Source organism: Sphaerodactylus townsendi, linkage group LG02, assembly GCF_021028975.2.
Source record: "Sphaerodactylus townsendi isolate TG3544 linkage group LG02, MPM_Stown_v2.3, whole genome shotgun sequence".
Lineage (NCBI taxonomy): Eukaryota > Metazoa > Chordata > Lepidosauria > Squamata > Sphaerodactylidae > Sphaerodactylus > Sphaerodactylus townsendi.
In genome coordinates this window covers 131,259,529-131,281,938 of record NC_059426.1, presented here as the reverse complement: position 1 = coordinate 131,281,938, position 22,410 = coordinate 131,259,529, and the positions used below count along the sequence as shown (strand labels likewise).

At 40.5% G+C, this 22,410-nt stretch overlaps 1 protein-coding gene across 3 annotated transcripts in view; it reads right to left on the bottom strand.

Moving 5' to 3' along the window:
• Positions 1–21,712, bottom strand: part of DPH6 (diphthamine biosynthesis 6) — a 273,005-nt gene extending 251,293 nt beyond the window's left edge. For 2 of the 3 annotated variants that reach the window (XR_007243639.1, XM_048486218.1), the window contains exons 1-3: positions 21,586–21,712; positions 15,807–15,903; positions 10,993–11,186 (exon numbers count right to left, since the gene is read on the bottom strand). Coding sequence is in view for 2 of the 3 variants with exons in the window: in XM_048486218.1 (XP_048342175.1) it covers positions 10,993–11,186; positions 15,807–15,903; positions 21,586–21,609 (315 nt within the window). In the remaining variant the exon portion in view is untranslated. Of the gene's footprint in view, positions 1–10,992; positions 11,187–15,806; positions 15,904–16,597; positions 16,693–21,585 lie in introns of those variants that run through there. The other variant, XM_048486219.1, reaches the window with a different exon arrangement.
• Positions 21,713–22,410: the final 698 nt, after the last annotated feature.

Below are 22,410 nucleotides of genomic sequence, written 5' to 3'. Positions count from 1 at the left end.
TGAAACATATATAATGTTTTGTGATGCTTCAATGGATTCAAAGTTCACTAAACCAACTGCTGTTCCTTACTTGTTGGCAAAGCAAATCTTGTGGAGAGAAAGCCAGAATGTCACCCATTCAATCCATCACCAAAAAGAGAAAACAAACGAAAAGTTTATATCTCTCTTGGCCTACTTATTTTTATCCTTAGTCGGTTTATTAGGTGCATTTACAGAGTTCATGACTATAAAGGAAATCATTAATTTAATATTAATGTTAGAATGTTAAGTACTAAGTATCTAATTTCAGAGTGAAAATGTTAAAGTTCTATTTTTTTCTTAATAAAAGTGAAAATAAACTCTTGTTCTCAGGTCTTACTTAAGAATCCATTCATCATTTAAAAAAAAAAGCTGAAGTTGCTCAAAACCATACATATAACAGATTCTAGATAACGCCCAAAAGTGTTTTGATAAATTTCACAAAATAGATCTTAAATTGTTATAGCATCTTATTAAAGGCATGTAAATGTTAAAAAGATAGGAGTATTTTCTAAAGATATTAACAAAATTCATGATTATGCACATTGCAGTGCAACATTTTAAAACTAATTTATGCCAGCTAATTTACTGAAATCTTGATTGTGCGCAAAGCTGCTTGTAGCAAGACATACAGCATTGTTTATTCCTATACAAGCATTTCACTTAAGGATAATGGCAGTGCTCCTAAAGGAATATAAAAGCAAAGTGATTAGCAATCATTACCGTTAATTAGTGTTCACTTTGCATTTAGAAGGATGAGACTCCCTTCTTAATAAATGGAACATTTCTTCTGAAGCACTGCCAAGCCTACACTAGGTAAGCATTGTACTTAACTACTGATAAGCAGACTTTTAAAAAAATCTCCGGACAGATCCAGTTAGCGAAGTCCAACTTTTAAACAGGAAAAGGTTTGAAATGAATGAGTATGGAAACTCATACTTCACATTCTGTATTCTCCCTGATAAAAGGAGGAAATGTGTGTTTATCAATGTGCTTTGAGTGCACAGTTCATTTGGCGTCCTGTAAACAATGCTTGGTTGCCCATTTCCGAATGCATGTGAGAATCTTGCAAATCCAGAACACCATATTCAGCAGGCAAGGTCACCCTAGTAGTGCCCTGGAAATGGAAAATTAGGAAAAGCTGGCAATCAGAGGTTTAAGGCTGATCAGAATTTTAAAAAAACAGAGGGTTTCTAGCCATCTTTCACCACTGGTCTTGCTGTCTCTGCTTATTCAGTACTAACACAACAGAACTGGAGGGAATGAAAACAGTTCAACACACCTAACAGGGATAAATTCACTGGAAATGTTGTTTACCTAAAGGTGCACATTTCTCATGGTCAGAAGACTCCTACGGAAGAAAAAGTGTTGCAGAACATATTCACCAGTTTTTAGATGAACCACAGGAAAGTACTGGGAGCCAGATGATAAGAGTGCTAGAAACAGGAGTTAAACATCGGGGGGGGGGGGGGGGGGGGGGGGGGGGGGCAGCTTCTGGAACTGATGTTTGCAACCCAGATCCAACTATGTAATCCACATGGATTCCAATTCAACTGAGTCTAAATGTTTTCTGGAAGTTGTTCACAACTCGATCTTTTAACCTGAGAAAGCATTTGACAGCCAAGATGCAGTAATATTTTAAATGCTATTTTGTGTCATACTGTTCCCTGTGCCCCAGGAAAAATACTTTGGGCTTCAGAGGGAGGGAGAAGCAAGGAAGCGCCTCCCAGGCATAGAGATTTACCATAGGATCTAAACTTGTCTGTATATGGATTTGTTCTAGTTGTATTTCTCTTTCTCTCTCATGTTATATTGTGCCATCAGTCACTTCGCATCCCTTTCAAAGGAAGTAGGAATAAAAATATTTATTTAAATAAACACTGAAATCATATGGGATTTTTTCTTAAGTATAAAGGCCGTCAATCACATATTCAAAAATACTCTGAAATTGTGAATTCTCACAATTTATAAAAAGTATAAAGTTGCCAAGCCAGATATGTTACACATTTGGGTCAGGATCTTTTTTCTGCCATTAAAAAATATCATGAGCCACTGGCTGCCAACTACAAAAGTCGTCTTCTTTTTCTTAGTCTCTAAAGGTGTTTAGGTAAATGGCTACGTGCTCTATTTCCAATAGCTCTTTATGGGGAACAATTCCTGCTCCTTATGATGCCTTTCACAGCATATACAAATTGAACTGTCCTTTAATTTCTGGTTTCCCTTGCTCAGTTGGATTTTTAAGTAACTAGTTATGCTGTTTTCCCTCTATTTTGGTATGCATGCTTCAAGGAAGAATAATTGGAGCCAAATTGTTTAAAGTGGCTGCTGCTTGAATATATAAATAGCAAAGGCAGTAACATCTCAAATATGGAAAGCAATGGACCAAATGTGACCGGAGCTGCACACAATGCAAAGGAGGGCAGTGTGGGAGGTTCCAACAAGTGTTAAAGACAGGCAGTCACAAAGTTCTAGAAGCTGGAAGAAAAATGCTTGAAAAAGTTCTTAAACAACCAACTACAATGTATTCAAGGTGTGCTGCCAAGTAAATTGTGGAATTTCCTGTACCCCTGAGCCTCAGAAAAGGATCAACTGCCTCATCACTTTACATGGAGCACTGAGGAAGTAAGAGCAGCTTGGGCAAATTCTGTTTATGTTTCCCCATTTTTTCAGGGTCTCAAAAATTCTGGTATTGGTGCTAAATGAATACTGTATTCATTTACTGGCACAGTGCCAGTAAATCAGATGTCAGGATTGCCAACCTCCAGGTAGTGGATGGGGATCTCCCTCTATTACAACTGAGATCAGTTCACCTGGAGAAAATGGCAACTTTGTAAGGTGGACTCTATGGCATCATACATTATTGAAGTCCCTTCCCATACTCTGCTCTCCTCAGGCTCCACCACAAAATGTTTCAGACCTGGAGCTGGCAACCATATTAGATGTACAAGTTACTGACGAAGGTGGGTCTTAAGCAAACTGTTCTCATTGTCTCAGGTTTCCATCTGTCCAATGGGACAAAATTGCTCTACCTCACACAGATGTTTTAAAAAGGGCTTGGACAGATTTATGGAGAAGTCGATCTATGGCTACCAATCTTGATCCTCTTTGATCTCAGATTGCAAATGCCTTAGCAGACCAGGTGCTCGGGAGCAGCAGCAGCAGAAGGCCATTGCTTTCACATCCTGCATATGAGCTCCCAAAGGCACCTGGTGGGCCACTGCAAGTAGCAGAGTGCTGGACTAGATGGACTCTGGTCTGATCCAGCAGGCTCTTTCTTATGTTCTTCTTATGTTGTACAGAATACTGAGACATGAAACAGTGCCATCACTTATTATTTACTTAAAACTTCTTTTTAAGAATTCTTAATAGGAAGGTGATAACAAAGAAAAAAGTTCATTAAGGCAAAAAAATTTATTCACTGGAATACACACTCTGCAAAACAGACCACTGATATTGGACAGTCTACATATTCTGCTGCCATGTGGAGTACACTTTAAATTGCTTCATGTGGTGGCTATTATCACAAGTCACTCATATGCAACAGCTCACTACAGAGAGCAATTTTCTCAAAGTCAGAGCAAATGATTAAAAAGAAAAGCCTGTGTTGGCATTGGTGGGTCGTGGGTAGGGGGTGGAATTCTAAAAGACATAGCAAACTGTTGCCTACAAACTGATGACCATATAATATCAACAGTTACACAGAACAATTTGGAGCAACCTTCAAAGGATAGTCACTGCATACAGACCAGTCCAAAATTAAGAGATGAAGTAAAAACACAATTCCATGAGGCTGAACATAAGTTGTAGAGATAGCCTTGATTTGTAAATAAATGCAGTATAACAATAGCACAAATTAATTCTTTTCAGCCCCTTACACACATGCAGTCATGTCAAATTCAGATACATGGATGAGTCACAAAGTTTCTAGTCTTCTCATCATTTCTCAGGTTAACCATTTTGTATGTAAAATATGCATGCCTTCTTAAAATATGAAGTACTAGCATGGAGATTAATTCCCGGTTTAGCCATCTGCTATACTTCCATCACAAGGCTCTCCTATGAATTTCGGGGTGACATCTCAACATACTTCTTTTACTAGCCTCCGTTTGGTGAACTCTTGGGGTGACATGCAGCATATTTCCTCACAGCTTGTCTGTGGACTGATGGGTTTGTTTTCGCATATTCTGCAGCAGCTTCCTGTAGTTGTCTTTTTCTAATGCAATGTGTTATTGCTCTCTTTCACCTGGTGGATGCCAAAAGACGTCATGTGGAAGCAGCCGCTGTATTTTCGGGATGCAGAAATGTAGTGTTCTGCCATTGGATGCTGATGAGTGAGAAGGCTGTGCAGAGGTTCAGGGTAGGGTTGAAGGGCAGGGAGCTGGACTGTACCGCCACTGCAGAACATTCCTGGGGACTTATCCCGCCACTTCAGAGCACGACACCAAGCACAGGGTGATTGGAGGCCGAGAGCAGTAAACTTGTCTGCACTGTAATCAATCTGATGTCCATATGCAAAACCCGACAAATGTTTAGTAGTCCAAGGTGATAGTGTGGTTTGTAATCTGTTTTGATTGTATTTGGCTGTAGCGGTGTTGTTAACGTGAGGGTGAGTGGAGGAGTAGTTTTTCACAGTCTGTCTGTTAACTTCAGGGTGACATTCAGCATGCTTTTTTGCAGCCTGTTTGTTGCAGGCTGTTTGTTGCAGGCTGTTTGTTGAAGCTAGTGGTGTTTAACTGTCACCCTTAGAATGTTTGTGCAGCATGTCTGTGGACTGAGGGGCTGGTTTGCCCTTAGAATGTTCGTGCAGATGTCCAGAGATGAGCAGTTAAAACATTAAATGTGTAATAACTCGTGTAAAATGGAATATTTTGAAAAAATCCTTTCTTAGTGAGCAACTTAACCACATAATGAACCAGTGTGCCAAATTTCAATATTGTAGGTTCGGTGGTTTTTTAGTTCTATGCCTGAGTCAGTCAGTGAGTCAGTGAGTGTTATTTCGCGTTTATAGATATAGATAATCAAGCTGAGGTACGATAGTGAGCTAGTAAAAATGGACATTTCTTCTCAATATATTTATCTACAATATATTCTTTTATAAACTCTAAAGGAGATATATGGATATCCAGGAAAACAGACTTTCTCAATCTTTCCATAGTTCTCTAATAATCATGTTGCCTTGAAACTCAGTGCTATTTTTTTAACAGGCCCAGCTCCAGTCTTGCATTCACTTTTCAGTTGAGATCCCAATATAACTTACTGTTATATCTGGGGTGGGTGCAAATTGCCTAATGGATGTGGTGCAGGGCTACACTGAGGCATCTGCTCTCTCTGCCAGTGCAAGGGGCACCCCCGCTGGTAGAGAAGGTAAATGTGCTAGCAGCCAGATGCCCCATAGCTCTGCAGTGGCAAAACCCAGAAGTGGCCCGGAGGGGTTGGCCAAGGGCATTCCTGAGAGTGGAGCTAACTTTAGTCAGATTTCACCCAGGCTTTACTAGAAACGCCGTGGCCATGGCTTCGTACTTATGCCACCCGAAAGTGTGGGGTAACTCCAGTTAACCCTATGGAGGTGTTGTTTGTTGGCTTTTGCTGTTGGCTGAAAGCCTTCTGGAGGCAGCACATCAGCAGCAATGTCCCCAGCCGCTGGGGGCTTGAATGAGTTTCCCAGGACTTAAGCATTGCCTTGAGTTAGGGGATTTACTGAAGGTCAAGGATAGTAGGAACCACCATAACAGTAGCTGCATTGCCAGGGGACTGCTTCATATGTTCAAAAAAGTTTGTTCCAGAGATGGGGGAGGGGGGGTTCATTTGCAAAATGAACATTCACAATTCAAACACATAAGCAAAAGACAGAAATGTTTTTTGCATAGACTATCAATCAATACTCATTTTGGGGGAAGACTGTTACCTTCTGTTTAAAAAAATATTTAATCCGCAGTTTCCACAGATGCGGTACTCATTCTGAACTCAAAATAATGTTGAAAGTGTTGAAAATGTAGTTTATTAATTCCTTAAAGAGAATCAATGGAAACACTTATCCAGTATTATTATAATATAATCATGATGGGTTGGATTTAGAATAAACTGGCAATTTCCACTAAAGCTCCATTCCACTGATGGAAAATTTAATCTGGATCCAACTCGATGGTTTAAAGATGACCCCAGTTTACTGGCACATATATGTGTGAACGAAAAACAAACAGCAACTTCTATAAATGGGTTGACTGGCTGAAAGAACTCATTAAAAGTTTAATATACAAGATACAGAGTGGTTGTGCCCTGGTTTCTGACAGAAATTTATGAACAGGAAGACAAAGGGTGACAGTTTAGGGTATTTAGGAACAGTTTAGGGTATTTATGCATTTCAGCACAGAATAGAGCATACAAAGGTCCCCATGGTCAATTTATCGTGTGATACGCGAAATATCAAGGTTTCAGCAAGAACTCCACACTGCTTGAGCTACGAACAGGGATTCATCCCGTTTCTGGCACTCATTCTTCCCCTTATCCCATGTCCCAGCAGCACCTGCTTGCAAGTACAACTTTTTCTCTTAGCACACTTTCAATCCAGTTTTGTGGGGAGGAACAGGGTCCAATCTGTGTTTGAAAATCCTGCCGTGGAGCGTGACGTAAGTCTAGCAACCGATCTGCTCTTGGTGGGTGCTGAGAGATACGAGCACAGCCTCTTCCGGGTTTCGATTTCACTGTTGGTCTCAGTGAGAGACATTAGCATAATGAAAAAACGTTTAAACGATTAATCGTTCACCCTTCCAAACGAGCGAAAATCCGCTTAGCACCTAAACGCTTAAACGTTCATCCTTGCAAATGAGTTAACCTCAAGTTAGCAAGTTGAAGGGAAAAATTTCCCGCCCCAAAAAGGTCCCGCCCCAACACAGCACACCAGCCAATCAGGAGAGACCCGCAAAGGAGATCGCGTAATGGTTAAGAGCAGGTACATTCTAATCTGGAGGAACCAGGTTTGATTCCCCACTCTGCCGCTTGAGCTGTGGAGGCTTATCTGGGGAATTCAGATTAGCCTGTGCACTCCAACACACACCAGCTGGGTAACCTTGGGCTAGTTACAGCTTTTTGGAGCTCTCTCAGCCCCACCCACCTCACAGGGTGTTTGTTGTGAGGGGGGAAGGGCAAGGAGATTGTAAGCCCCTTGAGTCTCCTACAGGAGAGAAAGGGGGGATATAAATCTCTTCTTCTTCCTCTTCCTCTTCTACTCATAACTAATTGTTCCAAGGGAAGTCAAGGAGTATTTCTCTTTTTATTTTATACATCCGACCTTCCTCACAAAACCTCAAATACAATGCTGCAGTGCTATATAGTACTGTTAGCATAAAGACACAGAAATCATGTTCTAATCCCACACACAGAAGCAATCTGCTTTGATAGTGTTAATGTCTGCATAGATAATTAGAGTACAAAGATACAGACAGAAACAAATTGTCATTCACATTGAAAAACTTGACCACTGAACTGGCTGTAACTTTATATGTTAAATACAGTAGAGTGCACATCCTTTTCCAGTACCACCAACATACAGCTAGTAACATGCAAAAAGAGCTGCGTCAGGGTCTTCACTCTTTTTCTCAGAAAATCAAAAACTAACATGAAGCATTCCCTTTTTTCTACCCTTCTTTTCCTATAAATTACCCAATTATTTATTGGCATATGCAAGTCTTCAAGTGCAATTTTAGAACCAGCTTTTAAATGAATTCAGCTGTAAAAGCATGGTTATATGATGTCTATCATTAATGCAATTGAATCCATATATATTTATATCCTTAAATTCTCCTGCAGTGGAATTAATATCTGCTCAGAACAAAAAACAGCCCAAAAACCACCTCTCACTTATTTAGTCCACGACAACTTGATAACATCTTTTTCAAGTATAGTTATAAATATCATGCACAAACTTCCAAAGCAGAAGTTGTCAAGATTTAACATTAGCATTAATTTATGTCATAACTGACTGTTATTCTCAAGGTAATAGCAAAGTATTCAGTCCATGCTGTCTGAAGTACAATGAAAAGAAACTTTGTCCTGTCACTAATCATTTAATTAAACGGATCAATAATGCACTCGCTTTATGCTTCTTGCAGCATGATCCTAAGATTTGCTACGTCAGTGTGTAAAAACTTAAGTATACCAACAATGATACCAGCACACTGTCACAAAGGATTATTCTACAGAAGCATTGTAAGCAGATGTCTCAGCATAAACATGTAGTGGCATGGGGGGGGGGGGGGAATACGACAACTGCCTTAACAATTTTCTTCTAATAAAGGTAAATGGTGCAACCCAACTCAAACCGACCAATTAAGGCAGTGCTAGTGAAAACACACCAAAGTCTTGTACCTTAAAATACAGAAATAATACTTCATCAAATTCACCCTAAGTAATTATAGTGCAAATGATCTTGTCTAGCATTCCTTGGAAAGATTCTTGGAAAGACCCAGGTACTTAACAGTCTCGCATTCTTGGCTAGAAATTTGGAATAATGTTCTAGATTTTCCCCCTAAAGGCAGTAGCTTTCAAACATTCACCCTCCCAGGTACACTTTCCAAATGGACTCATCCCCCAAGGAGCCAGTGAGCACTGCAGAATATTCTGGGTACCTGTTCTAAGGTGCACAAGTCCATGCACATGAACTGCACTACAGGCTTCTTGGGTCTCATTAATGCTCTGGATGAATTGAGAGTATATCAAACAACACTGTTCTGCAGCCATGCACTGGAGGAAAGGACTAGAGTGGAGGGAAAACTAACTATCTGGAAAGGTTCTCTGCCAGTTCAAGAATTGCTACTATATGGACTACTGTCTTTTTAAAAACTGAAGTAATTTAAATTATTTCTTCAGGCCACTTATGTTTGTGAAAATTGCAGAGCAACTGATAGCCAAATCCACCATTCCAAATACTGTCCAAAATGTTAAAAGGAGTCTGAAGACTAATCAAAAGGAGCCTAAGAAAAATTACTTGATGGGAGAGTTTCACATTCTGGCACTGTGGCAGAGAAAGGCCCTATCATGGTCAACCACCAAGACATTTCAGACGGTGGGAGCACACACAACAGAGCTTCCAAGAAAGCTCTCAAGCTCAGGTGCATGGATTCACATAAAGCTTAATGTGCATTGTAACTAGAAAATTGAACTCTTTCAAGGTCTAAAGCAGCAGTTCAGATTGGTCCCAAAAACCACGTGGAAGCCAATGAGGTGCTTATAATTTCAGCATTTATACATTCTATTCAGCCTAGCTGAATAGCTATTTAATAAAAAATTATTAGCATATTTTGGATAAACTGGAGTTTTCTATCACTTTTCAAAGGAGGTTCTACATAAAGTATGTTACATATCTAAAAATTATCAGGAGATAAACTACCTTAGTTACATTCCTTTCCTATTTAAAAAAAATTATATCTGGCAAACCAGATTTAGGGGATAAAAGACACTGCACCCACCTGAGTGTTCAGGAACAACACAAGTCCTTGGGAACCAGAAAACCTGGGTTTTGAAGAGAAATGCTCAACACAAGCAGCTGCCAGAATCATATGGATTTCTTACCAACAGTACTTCTTTTACTTGTATAAACAGCCTGTTACTTCATACATGGAGTTCTGCACTCACCCAGGCAACCTCTTGGTCCCACCACTTGGCATTTTGAATGTAAAAGACTTATAACTTAAAATAATAAGAGGCAAAATGGCTATTGGATCCTAGATCAGTAAAGTGTAAATCAGTCAGGATTATATGGGAACTTGTTTTCTTCAATTTTTTTACAAGTGCTACAGTATATTTCCTTTTAGCTGTGTATATACTAAAAATATTCTGCCAAACCCATCACAGATCAGTAGTCTGGAGACATACAATACATCAACAACAAATTTGACAGTTTTTGGGGTGGGGCTTATTGGAGGGGGGCAAGACTTATAGGAGTGTGTATTTGGGTCAGAATTTGTAGAATGTGTCTGATTGGGGGATACTGGAACATCCTAGTGACAAAGTGACAAGTGACAAGCTAACAAGAACAAAATCTTCTTCAGATTCTAAAATAATTTGATTATTGGTCTATTTGTCAGTGATCTCATACCTTCAAGAACAGTATGTATATCTAGCTAAATATACCAAATCAATGACTTTTTACACAAAAAAGAGTGTCAACGCTATGGGGATTTTCTGCTTTCCCATTCACAGCCAGAGTTATCAGGCAACTGACTACTCCTTGTTCAAATCCTCACTAAGTAACAGAGTAACATAAATCACAGGGTTTCTTAAGGATAAAATGGGGAGGGGAGAACTGTCCTGTGTTCCATGGAGAAAGCATGGGATAAAATTAGACAAAGGAAGTAGTCACACGCATCGAGACACATCTTTCACTGAAATAAACAGGAGCTGTACATGACTATCACAGTGCAAATTAAACCTTGGTCAAGTTATGTTCACTTTTCCAATAGATTACAGGCTTAAAAAATTATGAAATAATTACCAACAACTAAGAACCTCACTACCAAGGTGAGTAAGGAACACTATATAAACCATGCATTAGATCATATTTATTTTTGCTTTAAAATGCATGAGCTTATTCATACTGAATGCATACTCTGTGTAGTCAAACACACAGATAAAGATATAAAGTAGAAGGACGGAAACTGGAAGTAACAAAACAAAATGTATTTGCTGAGTAAAACCCAGAAGTCATTGAATTACAAGAAGCAAATAATTTTTCTTATGTATGATTTTGCAGCATAACTCAGCTTTTATTGATGGGGTCTTTAGACTGAAGTCAGAAAGATAAAATAAAATGCAGAATAAATTAAGACCCATTTCATCAACATGTATAATCCATGAGGGAAAATGGGATGAACAGCAAAAACATAGATGAATACAGTTTTAGCTAAAAACTTCAAGTCTATAAGCCTATTTACAAATAACTGGTATTTTTAATTAAATTAATGCTACTGGGCAATGTACCTTAACAAGTTTTAGAAGCTGGTAAAGGTCCTCAACCTCATCGCCTTCACACTTCGTATATGTTCTGCCAATGTCCACACTTGTACCCTTAATGGTGTGACGATAAAGAGGCAAACCCATTGCTTCACTGTAAAGTTCTATGGCATGGTGTCCTACTGTCTGATACATGTAACTGTCCAGCTCATCTGTGCCTTCTGAAAGAGAGATAAACAAAAGATTAAAACTATATTAACTAGGGTTGGACCTAGCCAACTATTTCAATTAATCTCATTATTACAATCTCTATCACAAATACAAGTTATGCTCTGATTAATTTTGATCAGTATGCATTGACCCTTTTAAACTAATATAAAGAGACTGCACAAATCACCACATAATCCATATACTTGTCACTACAGACTGCTTGTACACATTGTACATGTGGCTAGTGAAGGTCTGCGGTGAGGTGGTACAGCGCCCCATGTTGGATATCACTCCTTTAAGCAAGGAGTGTCCCCATAGTTGGATCCTGTGTATCCAGCCAATTACTGTCCAGTTTCTAATCTATTGTTCCTGGATAAGGTAGTTGAGAGAGAGCTGGCGGAACAGCTATAAACATTTCTGGATGACTCATTGGCCTTGGATCCTTTCCAGTCAGGCTTAAAGCCTGGCCATGGGATGGGACTGTGCTGGGTGCCATCATAGACGAGCTCCATTTACAGCTAGGCCAAGTTGGGTCAGCTACTGCTGGTGTAATTAGAACTTACTGCAGCATTTGACATGATCAATCATGACCTTTTGATCCACTTCAGCAATGCTGAAATATGGGGGATGGCCTTGAAGCAAAGGCTCCTAGTTTGTGGGATGCCACAGGGGCTGTCCTTTCCCAGATGTTATTTAACATCTACGTGCAGCCCCTGGCACAGCTGGTTGAGACCTTTGAGCTGGGTTGTTGCCAGTATGCAGATGGCACCCAGCTTTTTCTGTTGATAGAGGGCAAGCCTTCCACTGCCCCCATTGCTCTGGAACAGTGCCTAGAGGCTGTGGCTGGATGAATAAGACAGAGTAGACTGAAACTTAATCCATCAAAGACAGAGGTCCTGTGGCTAGGCTGGAGGGGGCCAGCAGAGGGTTTCCAACTGTCATGTTTTGACAGCGTGGCTTTGACACCTGCTGCATCCATCAAGAGCCTCAGTGTGACATTGGAGTCCTCCCTATCTATGGAGGCCCATGACACACAAATGGCAAAAGCGGCTTTCTTCCATCTTCACCAGGACAGACACTTGGTCCCCTACATGTCCTAAATGGATTTGGCTACAGTGATCCATGTGACAGTCACCTCCAGGCTTGATTACTGTAACTTGCCATAGGTTGGCCTACCTCTGAGATAGACCCAGAAATTAAGATTGTCCAAAATGCAGGGGCAAGGCTCCTCACTAGAACACTGGTGAGAGAGCATTATCAGTACTATGCCAGCTGCACTGGTTACCAATTGAGTTCTGGATCATGTTCAAAGTGCTGGTATTAACCTTTAAGGCCTTGAGCGGTCTGGAACACTCGTATCTTCAAAACTGCATCTCCTCAGACTGACACAAAGGACCCTTCGATCATTCAGTGGTAATCTGCTGGTGGTCCCTGCCCCAAAGGACATCTGGTTGGCCTCAACCAGAGCCAGGGCCTCGATTCAGCCTGGTAGAACTCTCTGTCAGCTGACACCAGGACCATGCAGGAACTTAACCAGTTCCACAGGGCCTGTAATACAGAGATGTTCCACCAGGCTTTGAGTTGAGGCTATTCCATAAGTTAACTGTCCATTTAATTAGCTGGCCTCCCACACCCAATTACATCTGGTAATATGATACCATCTAGAACAGTGGTGGAGAACCTATGGCATTCCAGATGTTCATGGACTACAATTCCCATCAGCCCCTGCCAATTGGCCATGCTGGCAGGGGCTAATGAGAATTGTAGTCCATGAACATCTGGAGTGCCACAGGTTCGCCACCATGGATCTAGAACATCATGCACATTTTCCATTTAGTGCATTGGCCCTCAGTCTCTCCCCTCCGTCTCCCCCCTCCCTTGGAAAACTGAATATCATAGGGGATAGAGAGGGTTTTGTAGATTTGGGCCTTTTGTAGTGGCCATCTATATTAGATTAAAATACTTATGTTGACTTTTATCTTTGTATTTTTGTCAATTGTTCGCTGCTCCGAGCCCAACTTTGGTCAAGGAGGGGGGAGCAGGGTATAAATTTAATTAAATAAATAAAAATAAATACAGTTAAAATAATAGTTGCACAGTGTGTAAACTTTCGTTATAATCAAAATAATCAGTTTTAATTTTGCATTTTCAAATCAGCCTCCATCAGTATAAGTCACACCCAGGGGTTGCTTTCAAAAGACGCAGCTCTGATATGCTAATCCTACCATTCAGGATGATACTACATAACATTTGAGCATTAATTGGCAGTTAACTTGTTCAACAGGAGTCAAGAGCTCTGGACCAAAAAGGAGATCACTAATACCTGGAAGTATGCTGATAGGGATATTATTAATTATTATTATTATTATTATTATTATTATTATTATTATTATTATTATTATTATTATTATTATTATTATTTCTACTACTACTACTACTACTACTACTACTACCAATTACCAATCCCCGAAGGGCTCTGTTAAACTCACTGAAATAAAAGGGCTTCGAAAAGAATAACTCTGCATTGCATCGAACTGTCAATTTTAGAAACAGATCAGCTCTACACAAAACTATGCAATGACTATTTCAACACCTGGGATGCTCAAGACCCTCATTCTTTAATACATCTGTTTGTATAAAACTTTCTAGCAATGTCATTTCATTTGTCTATGTAGACCAGTACTGTCTACCCCAATTGGCAACAGTTCTCCAAGGTGTGAGGAAGGAGATTTTCCCAGCCTCACTCCCTGAGACTATATAATCCACAAAAGCTTGAGACTGAACGTCGGACCTTCTGCAGACAAAGAATCTGTGATGGAGAGGTAAGGTTCCAGCTTTTCCTAAGAGTAGCCGATGGGAGATGACAGAATATTGGTGAGAGGAACAGTTGAAAACAGCCATTAATTCAGTTTAATGGGAGTTCTGGAGAGCAGCTTGGTAAGAGTATACAGTTTTGAATTATGGAGAACTAGAAGAGTAGCAAGTCATTGACTGAGGAAAACTTATCTCGTAACAGAAACACCCACAAGCACAAACTAAATTACAGTTCAAACATTTAAGAATAGAGAAATGTGTGTGTATGTATTTCTCTCATATATGTTTGTGTGTTTACACACACACACACACACACACACACACACACACACACACACACACACACACACACACACCCCCTTTGATGTTTTAACTTTGCTGACTGGATTCCTTGTTTCAGAGCGATAAACACATATCAGCCATTGCATACCCCTGTAAATCCTCGGTTGCTGTACATATCTATGAGTAAAGGGTAGCAGTGTAAGAAGAAAACTACTTGTTAAACAGATATGAGGTGAACTATGCTGCCACAGGAGGTAGTGATGGCCACTAACCTGGACAGCTTTAAAAAGGGCTTGGACTGATTCATGGAGGAGAAGTCGATCTATGGCTACCAATCTTGATCCTCCTTGATCTGAGATTGCAAATGCCTTAGTAGACCAGGTGCTCAGGAGCAACAGCCCCAGAAGGCCATTGCTTTCACATCCTGCATGTGAGCTCCCAAAGGCACCTGGTGGGCCACTGCAAGTAGCAGAGAGCTGGACCAGATGGGCTCTGGTCTGATTCAGCTGGCTTGTTCTTATGTTCTTATGTTCTTATGAACTGTGACTGACTGACCTTTCTGTATCCCTGATCCATGAGACAATAACTGTTCTCCTGATAGTAATTTCAAATTACATTTTTTTCATAGATTTCCTACCAAACACGTAGAAGGCTATCAGCAAAGTCTGTACAGGACCTTGTTCTTTGAGGTGCTTTATAAATATTAGTGGCTGGTGTCTATCCATACCCTTAAATTTTCTTAAGAGTAGTCTCCAATTACTATCAATTCCCCACCATCCCAGAAATAGTATTGTAGTAGGAAAGGGGAAATCAGGCGAAATTGTCATCTCCCTGTAATTGTCATCCCCCTGTCCTTAAGTTTTTGGAATGTTTCTGGACATAGGCCTGTTTTAACACTAGCAACTATATCTGGATTAAGAATGCTGTAAGATTCAAATGAGCATTCCTACACCGCCTAAAAATATCTTTAGCAATGCTTAAAGGAACATTGTCTTGTTTTAACAACATTCTGTTTCTGAAGATTACTTTGTATGAAGACAAACTAATGAACAGGATTACAAAGGGCTTTCCCCCCAGATTCTCAAGGAAATAAATCACCCTAACCTATTCTCTTCACCTATTCTACTAGTAAAGAAGAGGGAAAGCAAAGCTGTTGCATTTGTGGAAGAGGAAACAACCATTTTCCTCATAGAACAAATTCGGTTTTGCCATATGTGACAGAGTAGAGTAGCCTACTCGTAGCCAAGCCAGACAGGTCACGGGAAGTTTCTTGAATGGAGACTCCAGCTTTTTTGGTGGAAGGTACATGGAGGCCTAATTAAGATTGGGACCACGATTCCTCGCTACTATTTTCCACACCTGAACCAGAATTGCTATTTTCAGAATAAGAATACAGGTACCTGTACATGAAAAACTAACTTTAGACATTGGATACAATCCCCTGACAAATTCTTTCAGCAAGCCTTCGGGGGCATGTAGTACAGCAGGTATGATGGAAGAGCCTGAGGGTTCTACAGACAATGAAGACTTCTCACCTTTGTTTTCAGCAGGTCTTAAATTGGCTAAGGCAACGATCTCATGCCCAGCAGCAACACAGTGCATCATATTGTAACAGCTGTCTTTTCCACCACTAAAAAGAAAAAACAATCAGATGCATTATTCAATAATTAAACAAGATTGCTAAGAAGAGCCCCTGTAATCATGTTCTAATACCTATTTCAAAGCAACAAAACATACCAGTGTGAAATTATATAAGTGGAAGGTCTTCTACAACCACTTTAAAAAATGCTTGTGAATTTGAAAGTTCATAATTGGGATACACATCCCAATCTATACATTAAGATAAACTCTCTGAAGTTTTGGGGCACACAGTAAGCTCCATGCCAGCACAAAAGGACATGTGCCCAGCCCCAGATCCCTTCCTCACTTCATACACAAAGTGCTTTCCCATACGTAATAGAATGGAAAGTCGTGGAGCAAGAAAATCATGGAGCACTACATCATAACCAAGGTTCCTATTACTGACTATCCGGAGTACAACTGTGCCTTTGTTTTTAAAAATGGCTGTAATCTGGTCATTATTTTAACATAACTATGAATTTTTTAAATTTCTATTGTAATAAACAAACAGCAATATACAGAACCCTTGTTAAAGATTTCTAAAGGGCGGCTAAATGGAAAAGTTGTGGGGAAGACTTGAAATGTTATAATCTCATATGACAATGAGCCAGCTTAGTGTCATTTTGCTTGAGCACAACTATTAAAAACAAGCCTTGAACATGAGATAGTTTTCCCCAACCACAGAGCAAGCTTAAAAGGCACTTACTGTTAAAGCTCAGCCCTCACAACTTCACATGGGTAAACCTCAAATGCAGAACAATGTTGTGTGGGTGCAAGGCTGCCATCATAGACAATTTAGCTGCAAAGGACATTAGGCAGAGTAAAAGCTGCTAAATACTCATGATGCACAAATGCAGATAATTTCCCAGGCTTTAAAAAGAAAATGCTCAATTTGCTATTATTTCTCCAAGCATCAATATGGATTTGTACTTTAAAGAAAAAAAGCACATATAAAGTAAAAGGAAAAAAATTGCATCAGTATCAAAAAGAACAAATACATGATAATATACAAGGAAGACCACTGAAACAGGAGGGCTTCACAAACGATTTAAATTATCTTGGACCTATTGAATTCAGTAGAAAAGATCAAACATGATGTATTTAAACTTTTTTTTAAAAAAAAGCTCATAAATTTAGATGTACATATATGGAACGTACTATGAGAATTACACAGAATGTGTCCGTTGTAAAAAATAATCATGTGTACGCTACATGAGTGGTGCATGTATTCGCTGTAATTTTTGAAAAGGGCTAATATTATCTACACTTACTGGCAACAGTTCATTTATTTATTTATTTATTTATTTATTTATTTATTTATTCATTCATTCATTCATTCATTCCACTTTTATACCGCCCTCCCCCAAAGGGCTCAGGGCGGTGTACAACATAATTACAGGCAAGTGGATAAACAGGATAAAATGCTAAAAATTAATACCAGTTAAAATGCAGCACTCCAAATCCATAAATATGTAAAACAGATGGCGTTCAACCATTAACTCCTCTAACTCTGAGAGGGGAACAGCGGATCTCAGTTGTTAATGGGCACCTATCAGCAGCCAGCCTCCCCAAAAGCCCGGCAGAATAACTCGGTCTTACAGGCCCTGCGGAATTCATTTAGGTCCCGCAGGGCCCGGACAGCTGGAGGAAGAGCATTCCACCAGGCAGGGGCCAGGGCCATGCAAAGCCCTGGCTCCCAGTGGAGGCTAGCTGACTGGCAGAGGGGGCAGGGATCTCCAGTAGATTGGCCTCTGCCGAGCGTAGAGACCGACATGGGACATATGGGGCCAGACGGTCCCTGAGGTTTTGCACAATTATAGATAAAAGTATTTCACCTAATATAACCTACTTCCTGATTTCTGTAACTGGAAATACCAAGGTGTGAACCTGGAACCCACTGCAGGCAATCAGATACTCTATAACTAAGCCATGCTGCCCCCATTTTTTTTAAGCCTCCATTTCTGTGCAAGGTCAAGACCAGTGGTTGTGTGCTATCCTTTCCTGCCTAATATACTCCTCGTGGCAAAGGAAAGGTTACATATAATCACTAAAGGCCAAAGACAGGTGTAGGGGGGCAGCTGAAGAGCAAGGAGGTTGCTTTAACCAATAAATGAATGAATATTTTCCTGCAAGGACAAGGAGCCTCTACCAACACATCTATACGTGAAATTCTTCCTTTAGCAGTACATAACTACCACACAGGAGGAGAGTTTTGTCAGATATCTGAAAAATTAAGTGGAAAAGAAACACACACACAGCTTTCAAGAGGCTTTCCTCCAAGAACCAACCACATCAGCTGTCCCGCAATGGAAGCCATTTAAATTTCTGATGGCACCTTTCCCTCAAGTACAGCCATTTTCCCTTGTCCCCTCAAACACAGAAAGCAACAGTCACAACATTCATTGAAACAAAGAGGCTGCCTGAGATTGCCATCAACAAGTCTTTCCTCCACTCACACCAGATGGAGAGTGGAGAACCACACAGTGGTTGACAGGTTAAATTGACTTAATGCACTTCAAAGAATGTTTAGAATCCTTGGAAGGAAAAGCAGATGCTGAAAGCTTAAAAGAGGTGTCAACTTTAGACAGAGTTTGGAGCCAACCCCTTTCCCATAATATAGATATATCCAGGGGCCATACCCTCTCACTCTTTCAGGTGAAGTGCTTAGTCTCTGCTTGAAGTCGAAAGATAAGCTATTGAAAATATTAAAGCAATTGAACTCAGTGCACTGCACTCCACTTTCCTATTCTTGACACCCAGCTTCTAAATTAGAAGTAATTAGAGATAATGGGTAAGGGGAAAGGTAGGCTGATATTAAGGCATATGGTTCCTATCCCTGGAGACTGTTGCATAACTGCATGGAATGTGAGAAGAATGCCACAGACCATATTAGAGACCCCTTAAAGGATGTGGTAAATCCCCTAGACTTTATGTTTGACAGCACTCAGTAAAAACAGTAAGGCACTACCTCCAATCTTCTTTTTTTTAAAATGTGCTACAAGTTGTGTCCGGGCTTATCCCCAAATAAAAGCAGCACTAATAGGGCCTTGCTCTCAGCTTATCAATGAATGATGTCAACAGGGACTCTTTTTTTTGGCAAAGCAGCATCTCTTCTATTGAGGCAGCCTGTCTTACACTTCTGGCTTCCGATACTCATGCTGAACCATGGAAACAAAAGTGGGAAGTTCCTGGCAAATATTCCCTGGATTTACTTCCTGCCGAAACCCAGCTAGGGAGCAATATGGAACCCTGGACTCTATATGGATGCATGGTTTAGGAAACCCTTTAACATTGGATCTGTTCTACTGATTGCCTGGGTCCGGGAGGTTTTAGAGTACACATCAACAATTCTTCTAAAAGCAGCTGCTCAAAGATGGTCAGAGATTACTTTCTTCAGTTGCAGGATTGCTCCTGTGAGAAACTCATACTGCTGGAAATGCAGTGATGAGTTTCTTACACACACGTATTCTTTCCCAAGACCCTGTCAACTCTAGAAGTGGACAGAGAAATCTAATCTCAAGATGACCTCAAGAAAGTACCATTCATGTGTGGCTATTTTCATATCACAAATAAAAATACTCATTTTCACATAATTCATTCGAAAGGAGGAGTATTGGAGTGAAAATGAAAAACAGTACTCACATTTTCACATGACAAGTATATGCCTCCATGCACATTTGAAAATGTGGTGCAAAAATGCCTTCAAATCTCAAGAGCATCATATGATATTCAAGTACAGGCAAGCTTGCAACAGTTACAGGCCAATCATGATCTCTCTCTCTCTCACACACACACACACCCCATAGTGTGGAGATAAATCTGTTTGAAACCTAAAATCACACCACACTAAAATCTCAGTCCATGTTATATACGCCTGTTCTTTAGCATCTGTAGGGTTGCCAACCTCCAGGTGCAAGGCTGAAAATCTGGGATAACAACTGATTTTCAGGTGACAGGGATCACCTTACCTGGGGAAAATGGCTGCTTTGGTAGGTGAACTCTATGGCATTCTACCCCATTGAAATCCCTCTCCTTCCCCAACCCTGCCCTCCTCAGACTCCACCTCCAAAATCTTCAGGTATTTCCCAATCTGGAGCTGGCAACCTTAAACATTTGCTTCAAGCCTTCCAAAGGATTCTCCTATGTAGGATGGGATATAAATCCAAATCCAATAAATAAATAAATAATCTCGTCAGCTCCTTCCCCGCAAAAATTCCATGCGTTCTCTTACAGCTTCCAAGAAACAGCATCAATGTTAGAAGGTATATCTTACTTGAGAGTGTTCTTCATCCATTAAACATCACTGACTTTATTATATCCCACAGAACAAACCGATGCAGGAAGCAAGCCCACAAGCCCCAAAGTCCACCCAAATACTTCATTTTCACACAATTCTGCAAAGTCATGCTTTACCGCCTTAATTAATGGATGTTTGATGCTGGTCTGATTGAAAATGAAAATGCTGAAACAGAGGTGGCTGATGCTTCCTTCAAAAAGTTTGCAGACCACAAAAATCAAACTGCAGGCCCACAGAAATCAAACTTTAATCAGTCTTACACATTTCTTCTTAGGTTCACAGGATTAAAACAGACTGAGAGGAAAGGACCAAGACTAACAGTGAAATCCTAAAGAGAGTTACTCCAGTCTAAATCCATTCATTTCATTGGGCTTGGGGTAACTCTGCATAGGTTGTGTTGAAAGTTTACAATGGCTATTTGTTCTCCTTAATGAGTGTATAGCCTTTGGTTCTCAAGTCAGAAGCAGGATCTACTACTGAAACAAAAAGCTATATAAAAATATCTCAAATTGAAGAGAAGTATGACACAAACTATTTTTTATTCTTTTGGATGACAGGGTTGTTAAACAATCAGGGCTCAGGATCTAGAGGCAGAGGAAAAAAAGGATAAGACTTTGCATCAGTGGGCCCAGTTCCTTAGCATAAGTAACATGGTGTGAGGTGAATGGAAGACAGAGATTTGTCAATGTGAACTAATCTGGCAGACAGGTGAAGACCTGTGAGATGCAGAAAACAAATAAATATATCTCTACGCCTAGAAGACAGGAGACATGGAGCACTCAATAAAATACATTTGGAAATGATATGATTTAATGTAGTTTTGAACATCCCTGCTTATCCAACATGCAGGGACACATTCCTGCAGATATTAATAAAAATGCAGGATGAATTAATCCAGTGCCAGCTTTGCTCAATTCTGCAAACGTATCACCACGGCCAGTTCCCAGTTACCCGTCCCACAAAACACAGACAGGAACACAGAGGGTTTAGGCAGATATTCTATACACTTTCCATGTGCTCAGCAACAAAATGTGAACCTCTCTCAAATTGCACTGTCGTCCCTCAAATGCACTGGATGGGAAGAATCAGGTGAGCAAAAACACCGTATAGTGATTCCCAGCAAACCCATGTCATCACACTGCTTGACACCTGTCAGTCTGCACGTTGAGCAAGGAAAACAGAGCACATGAGGAGATCAGAAGAACAGAAAGACCAGGAAGGACATTCCGGGTTGTACCAGACGAGATGGTAACCAGAGGAGACTGATTTTTATATGCTTCCTATCTCGCCGTTTCCCTTCTCCCCTGCTGTATATTTCCTCCCCAACCTTGTGCCGATACTCACGGACTGGAGAACACTGCTGCCTTTTTTTGTCTAGCAGTAATTATTTTCATTCGGATTAAAGTTTTCACTACTTTCATCGTGAACAACACCCCCTCTGGGCTGGACTTCAGTATCTATTATGAGAGACCCCAACCTGTAAAGCACCAGCCACAAACACAATCTCTTCTAAACCACGTTTCTCTCCGGCTAGCGCTGTTTGAAGCGCCTTCCTTTCCCGGGAAGGCCCTCTAGTCTGAGACTGTCTACAAAATTGCCTGAGCAAATAAAACTCGAACTTGTCGGTGATAACACTCTCTGATGCACTCGTGCAGCAAAATTTTCCACTTCTATAAATTCAGAAGTTCAGTACCGTCAGTAGCTTTATTGAGCCGCACATGTCTACATGGGAAGGAAAGCTAAATCGCAGGCAGAATTTTGAGCAGCTACGAAAGGGCATTGAGGCTGTTCGCAGTGAGGGCATCGGTGCGTTTGCTTTTTCTACAAGGAGCACGTGTGTAGCGAGGGCTGGGGGAAGGAGGGGGGCTTCGACTGCGTGCGTGTGCAGCAGTTAATTTGCTCTGGAGCTGTCAGAATGCAGATTGTTGCGTGTGTTAAGAGTGGGATTTGGAGAGAGACGGAGAGAATGATGCAGGCCATTGCATGTGTTAAGAGTGGAATTTTCAGATAGATAGATAGATAGATAGATAGATAGATAGATAGATAGATAGATAGATAGATAGATAGATAGATAGATAGATAGATATGAAATGTGCATAGGCTTGCTGCCTTATTGTGATCCATGGACGTAGGTAAGGGGGGGTTCTTGGGTTTGAACCCCCCCCCATTCATGTCCGAGGCTCCGTTCTCCGTTTCCAGCTCTGAAAACACCAGCGCTTTTC